Source organism: Daktulosphaira vitifoliae, unplaced genomic scaffold, assembly GCF_025091365.1.
Source record: "Daktulosphaira vitifoliae isolate Bord-2020 unplaced genomic scaffold, ASM2509136v1 Scaffold_2, whole genome shotgun sequence".
Taxonomy (NCBI): Eukaryota; Metazoa; Arthropoda; class Insecta; order Hemiptera; family Phylloxeridae; genus Daktulosphaira; species Daktulosphaira vitifoliae.
The window spans coordinates 17,269,867-17,277,087 of NW_026099573.1; the positions used below are offsets into that span (position 1 = coordinate 17,269,867).

Consider the following 7,221-nt stretch of genomic DNA (forward strand, 5'->3'; position numbering starts at 1 on the left):
TGAGTCATGAAAATATGATAAATCCAATAACTTATTCCAATTATTTCCTTGTTATATTTTTAAACAATATTTTCCTTTTTAAAATACGTTAAAAACATATTTTATAATTTTTCTAAAAGTAAATTTTTTTTAAAGATCGTACTTTATCTATGAGTGGTAAAATTGTATAATTTTTAACTGCCTGAAGTTAGTCTATTTAATAGTATTTAAGATTTTATAAGCAAAATACAGTAATCATCTTTAAATTGAAACTTATTGTAATAAATGACACGAGGATATTTTAAAATTATTATTTGCTGACATTTGATAAATATTAGCGATTACTATTGTTTATAAATTCTATTGCAGATTTTTTCAAAATAGTGACTAGCTAGTCATAGATAAATAATTTATCTATGACCAATTATTGGTATGTTATTCTTATGAGCAAGTTATGAATTTAAATTAATGGTAAATTTTCATTGAAACTTTTTGCTTCAGAAATTTTAATAATATGAATGTATTCATTATATTTTTGGAGAATATACCATAATTTTTTCGAATTCTCTGATTTCAGATAAAAGTAGCAGAAAGTAGTAATCACTGCAATTTTTACTGTTTTTAATCATATTAGCATTTTTATCAAACTGTGATAAAAATTGTTCATAGAATAACCATAGAGTATTGTACTATACAGAATGTTCAGCAAGTAAAGGAATATGTCAATTGTTACAAACAATGAGAACATTAGAAAACGTTTACTTACTTATTGAACACTTTATATTTATATTGTATATTTATAATACAATACTACTCTATGAGGATAACTTTACTTCAAAGTGCAAGTTATAATCGGTAGATAGCGTAATAAGATACTGTAAAAATATCTATTGCATGTTTGATCCACAACCTGATATTTATTATTATCAATTAAAGTTTGATAATAAGTCTCACGTGTATTATGCCCGGGTACATGTTGAAGGTTTGAAGGATTTTATGTACAATTTTTTTTTATATTTGGATTGTTAAAAATATAGAAATATCTTAATATTAAAAAGTGATCATGGTAGAACTTACTACAGATATTGAAGTGAAAAAAGTTGAGGGTGGAAGTATTTTGAATCATCCTCCATTATTTTCAAATGATGGGAGGTAAGTAAAATATTTAATATATTTGTTTAAGTTAGTAGTTAAAACTAAATGTTTCTTATTAAAAATTATTTGTTTTATTCGCACGATTTTATTTTATTTATGTTTGACTAGATGTATTTATATTGGAAGTGGGACAGATATTAATTGCTACAATGTCAATTCAGGAAAGTTAGTTGCTAATTACAGAACTCATGAAAATTTTGGAACTATTAAAAACATATGTTATCATCCATCTGATGATAAACAATTAGTTGTATTCCATTGTAGGAATATTGTTTCTTTTTGGGAATTAGTTGGTTCACAATCAGCTAAAAAAATTAAAAGTCTGGTAATGATTTTATGATTTCATTTTGAAATATTGAAAAGAAATCTAAAATTCTACTTGTTAATATTTATTTATTAATACTTTTTTTGTTTTACAGTCTATAAATCAAGAAGAATGTTATGTTCAAAATGGTATGTGTCTATCAGAAACTTGCAATTCTCATAATGTTGATTGTGCTGTTTTATCTTTTAAACTACCTTCTAATGATAAAACTGAAATAAAAATAGGAATTTTTTCTTTAAATAATGGATCATTACTTCATAGTTTTAATGAAATGTAAAAACATAAAATTTTAAGGTAAATTATGATCATTACATATATATGTTTTACTATAGTTTTACGGATTTACCTCATATATGGTCGATTGGAGGTTTTGATAATATTCCATTTCTAGCAGCAGCTCATAATGATATAATACGCATTTATAATTTATTATCATATAAGAAAAACAAGTAAGTTTTTTTTTAACTATAATTTATACAAATCTTGGTACTAATAAATCTATTAATTGTTTTTGAATAATTTTCTCTAATGTATTAATTTAAAAACTAAATAAAATAAAAAACTTGTAGTTTTGACTTAAATTTAAATATAAAATATCTATTTTTTTAAATAAAGATCATCAAGTTTTTATGTAATTTTAATTGTACAACTTTGCTTCAGGATTAAATTAGGATCTAATCGTCTGGCAACCGTTATTTGTTGTCATCCTGTTTCTAACATTTTAGCAGTTGGAGATAATACAGGAAGAGTAGTTTTGTACTACAATGTGACAGAAAAAAAAAGTAGAACACAAACTGTTTATCATTGGCATACATTACCTGTAAATGATGTAATTTTCACCAACACAGGTAACTTTATCATATTATAATTTATTATATACCCCTTAGGCAACTTATTTTATTTAATCTGGAAAATATCATACTTAAGTATGTTCACTTATACTAATAAAAATAGAATTTGTACAAAGCTGAATAAATTTTCTTATCCTTTCAAAACAAAAAACCCGTACTGAATTTAGATTAATAAAATAAATGTGGAAACTCTACTTTTAAAACATAAGCCAATAAAGATTTAAATTATATTTTAATAGGCAACCAGTTTTACAGTGGTGGTGCTGAAAATGTATTAGTTAAATGGTTTTGTGAAAATATTGAAGCTCGACATTTTTTACCTAGGCTTCCAGCAAATATTTTACATTTATCAGTTACTAAAGATAATTTGTATATTGCCATTTCTACCAGAGACAATGGTAATTTATTTATTAATTTTAACTATTGAAATTTTGTAATAATATCTGGTGTTTTTAAATCATATAACAATAATTTTCACATTTATTTATTTTTAGGAATATTGATTGTGAATTCACAAAATAGAATTCACTCAACTATACAAAAATTTACTTGGGGTGTACATGCATCTACTGTAAGTGTTGAACTAGTTTTCTAATATACTTTAATTTATATGTTAATCATGATAAAATGTATATTTTATTCAAATAATTCAAAAATATATTCATAATAAAAAAGTATATTTTTTCTTAAAAGCTTAACATTTTGATAAGAACTATTTTAAAGTTATTTTTTTTAACTTTAGCCTGAAGAATTTGAAAAAGTGTTTCCAGCTGGTGTTGCATTTGATAGTCGCTCTAGATCACTTGTTACCAATGGGTGGCCAGGTCATATTCAATTTTTTTCATTAGACCAAACACAATTAAAGTTCAATGTTTGTAGTTTCTTTTTCTTGTCTACAATTACACTACCAACTTTTATATTTTTTTGATTAGTTGGATATTGTATGTCAAAATTATGTTACTCAAACTAGAGATAAGGATGTATTCAATGCTAATGTGTGTTCATTAGCAATAAGTAATGATAGTTTATGGTTAGCTACTGTAGAACGAAGATCATTTAATGAAAAATATATTGTAGATGATGTACTTAAATTTTGGTCTTTTGATGAAAAACAACAAACGTAAGTTAAAAATATATTTTTAGAAACTTTAACCTACTTTATTATAAAGATTTTCTTAAGAAAATGAGAATAACTCATTGCAGGTATTCACTTAACACATACACAACCTCTGTTGATAGAATTTCAAATGTTTATTTTCGACCTTTACTTGATAATGATGGACTACATATGGTCATTACAACTCATAGAAATGTATACAAGCTATGGTCACCTTATACATTTATAGAAAATGATAAAAATATGAAGCAAAGTATTATCACATTCTTTGTTTTATTTATTAATTTTTTTATGTTATTATAAAAATATAAACTTTTTTTATCCTAATTAAAGTATGTTTTTAAAGTCACATAATCAAATTAATCTTACAGGTAAAATGAAATCATGGCAACACGAATATACCAGCATAAATTACCACAATCAACCTCTGAAAGCTATTAGTTTTTCAGAAGATGGTTGTGTTCTTGCAGCATCTTTTGGCCCAAGTATAATTCTTAAAGTTCTTCAAGACTCGAGTGATTTTAAAACTAGCCTAACTCATGGATCAGAACATATAAAGTATTAATATTTTTAATAATTTTACTGTAAAGTGAGGTTGGATAAGTGTGTACACTTTAACATAAAAATTATCAAAGTAAATTAAAATTAATCTTTTTAATTAAAGTAAAAAAAATGAGGTTAATACTTGCCTTAATAAATGGGCAAGTGCAAATTAAATTATATTATTAAATATTTTTTAAATTATTTCATTAAGTGGGCTATTCTGTGTAATGATAAAATTTATCTAACACAAATATAAAATAAATTATATAATTAGTAGTAATTAGTAGTAATTATAAATATATTTTGTTAGGTACATGCTCATGTTTTTATTTTAAACATACATTTAGTATTATAGCAACACGTATAAGAACCAGAACTTTTTAATATAAAATAAAATTTACTAAATATTCCAAGAGAAAAAATAAATTTACATTTACTCCAATTTAAAAGTTATGGATTTTTTTTTAATCAATATTAATATTGAAGTTTTATTTTTAACTGATATGTTGACATTTTTATTGGTTAGATAATTAGACATAACAATATAAAAACAATGAATTCTGACCAAAATAATCCTAATTATGAAATTATTTGTATGATCTACACAATCGGTATCACACTAACTCCATACACATAGTACCTAGACAATCTAAAATGTTTATCAAGACTCCCGGTCTATTGCGGGGTGATCTTAAAAGCATGACTAGACATCAAATAAGCACTTAGACTGGTCTACTAACAGGACATGATCACTTGCTTAAACATCTTTACGCAATAGGGGTAACGGAATCACCAATGTGCGGGAAGTGTGGAATAGAAGAGGAAGACTCTTTTCACATAATGTGTGATTGTGAAGTCTTATCCACACTAAGATCAAATTACTTGAGTAAACCTTTTCCTGAAAAAGAAGATATTAAAAACCTAAGATATACTTAATTTCGCCTGAAAGACAGGACTCTTTGGTCATCTACAGGGGGTGTCTTGATAGTCCATCCTTATACAATCATAGGTATAATGTAATAAAACTTAGGTGTGTAAACCAAATCAAGACAATTCTGTATGAGGTGTGCACAATGGACCAACAGGTCTGAGTGCATAGGCATTATGTTCACCTGACTAAAACTAAAACTAAACCCCATACACAAATGTGCTGAAGCAAGTATAAAATCGTGTTTAAATAATTTATAATATTATTTCATTATTTGTTATTATTAAAATATAATCTATTTACTACATTTACTATATTATATAGTAAATGTAGTAAACCGTTTAGCTGAAATCATCTGCAAAAAAAACGGTATTTGACCATTGCTAAATGGTACATTGTATCAAATTTTTAAAAATGAGTTATAACAGACTATGTTTATCATGTTTAACATACTCTCTAAAAGCTATTTCTTGTACCAGAGGGAATGGTAAATCCTACATATCTCAGTTCAATGAAATTAAATTCTGATATTTATGTACCAAGACACAACATTTTACCAAGTAAGTTAGGTAGGCTGCCATTAAATGAGTGATTGAGTCTGCTGTAATTGTATAGCAGACTCACTTAATCCAAAACCACACTTATAACATAGATAATGTAATACTTTATTTTATCTGTGTTTGTTTGTACCATCTAACCTTAAAATATTTATATATTTTTTAAACTTTTTCTTTTAGGATTTATTAAAATTATCTAAATAAAATTACTTTTTATAGATTTCTAGAATTTGGTAAAAATACAAGTAGTTGGATGCTTGTTTCTGCATCTAACACCCGAGTTATGGTTTGGAATATCATAAGTGAAACATTGTTAACGACAATTTGGATTCAAGTAGACCTCTTAATTGCTGACCCAATTTCTGAATATATGGCAATTTTCACACCAGAAAATGACCGTAGGTTTCAATTGACTATATTTGATTTATCTATTGTAGTGTTAGAAAGGAATTAGTTCTAAAAAGAATGGATTCCTGGAACAAATTCTTTTTTGCAAGAATAAAGCTATGAATTGCTTCCTTTAAATTTTAGGAATAAGGAATGGGGATAAATTATGTAAGGTTTTTAAATATTTTTTGAACTAAAAATGAATGAAAAGGAAAATGAGTTTTTAATTTAGGAAGTTTAAAATTATTTAAAAATTAATTTTCCAACACTGATTTATTGTTATAAAATCAAATTGAATTTATTTTAGTTATATTTTTATGATATTTCACAAAAATAATTATATTGAATTATATGATTTTAGTTTACATATTTACTCCAAATAGTAAAGAAATAGTTTACAAAAAATGTAAAATTTTTGATGGAAATAGTAAACAAACATCTATTTTATGGGCTATATTTGCACCAAAGTCCAATACTAAAAATGGACAAACCAATTCTTGGTTAGATAATTCAACACTTTATATGTTGACCAATCATCAAGTATAATTTATAAACTTAATTTTTATAAACTCTAATAAAGATTTATTTAAATATTTTAGGAATTATTGAAATTTGAAAAGACTGATAATCTTCAAAATGTTATTGAAGCTTATGTCGATGACAACTTTACCAATTTAACTCCCTTGGGAAGAATCATTTCTAATAAGTTTCAAAGCAATAACAAAAATATTTATAAAAAAACCCAGTACAATTCATTTATTGATGAAAAATCTGCTTTTGAAGTAAATAGTAATACTTAGATTCTGTTAAAATGCTCTACATATTTTATTTATTTTTCAGATACTCAATGAACCTGCTCATTTAATGTTACCTTTAGAAACACAGTTAGAAAATATTTTACTGGCCTGTTTGAAATATGATTAATTGCACTATTAATATTTTGATATAAAATTGTTTAAATTATAAGTGTAATTAAAATTTTATAATAAAACAATTAATTTTTAAATACTGTATATTACTCATTTTGTATCTCGAATCTTCTTCTTCATCCTCGCCTTAATCCCAACTACTTGGCACGGCCACCCTAATCCTAAACTTCCACTTGACACAATCTCCCACATCTTCTACGCTCACATCAGCTGCCCTCAAATCGCATTCAATAGCATCCCTCCATCTCTTATTGGGTCTTCCTCTACCTCTTCTTTCTTCAACATTCATTTCTATAGCTGTTCTTACAGCTTCCGATTCTTCTCTCCTCATAACTTGACCAAACCATCTAAGTCTATTTTCTTTCATCTTATCCATAATTGACACTACACATATACTCCCTCTTATATGCTCATTTCTTATCCTATCTTCCTTAGTCACTCCACTCATCC

At 25.6% G+C, this 7,221-nt stretch overlaps 1 protein-coding gene across 1 annotated transcript; it reads left to right on the forward strand.

The window, feature by feature from the left end:
* Positions 1 to 904: 904 nt before the first annotated feature.
* On the forward strand, positions 905 to 6,855 carry LOC126897880 (WD repeat-containing protein 75). Its single transcript, XM_050671821.1, has 15 exons — positions 905 to 1,131; positions 1,243 to 1,459; positions 1,554 to 1,732; positions 1,792 to 1,908; positions 2,120 to 2,307; positions 2,550 to 2,708; positions 2,805 to 2,881; positions 3,053 to 3,181; positions 3,243 to 3,430; positions 3,514 to 3,680; positions 3,799 to 3,985; positions 5,675 to 5,853; positions 6,204 to 6,382; positions 6,442 to 6,624; positions 6,683 to 6,855. Exons 1-15 carry the CDS (start codon positions 1,043 to 1,045, stop codon positions 6,764 to 6,766), a joined length of 2,322 nt encoding a protein of 773 aa, XP_050527778.1. The 5' UTR covers positions 905 to 1,042; the 3' UTR covers positions 6,767 to 6,855.
* Positions 6,856 to 7,221: the final 366 nt, after the last annotated feature.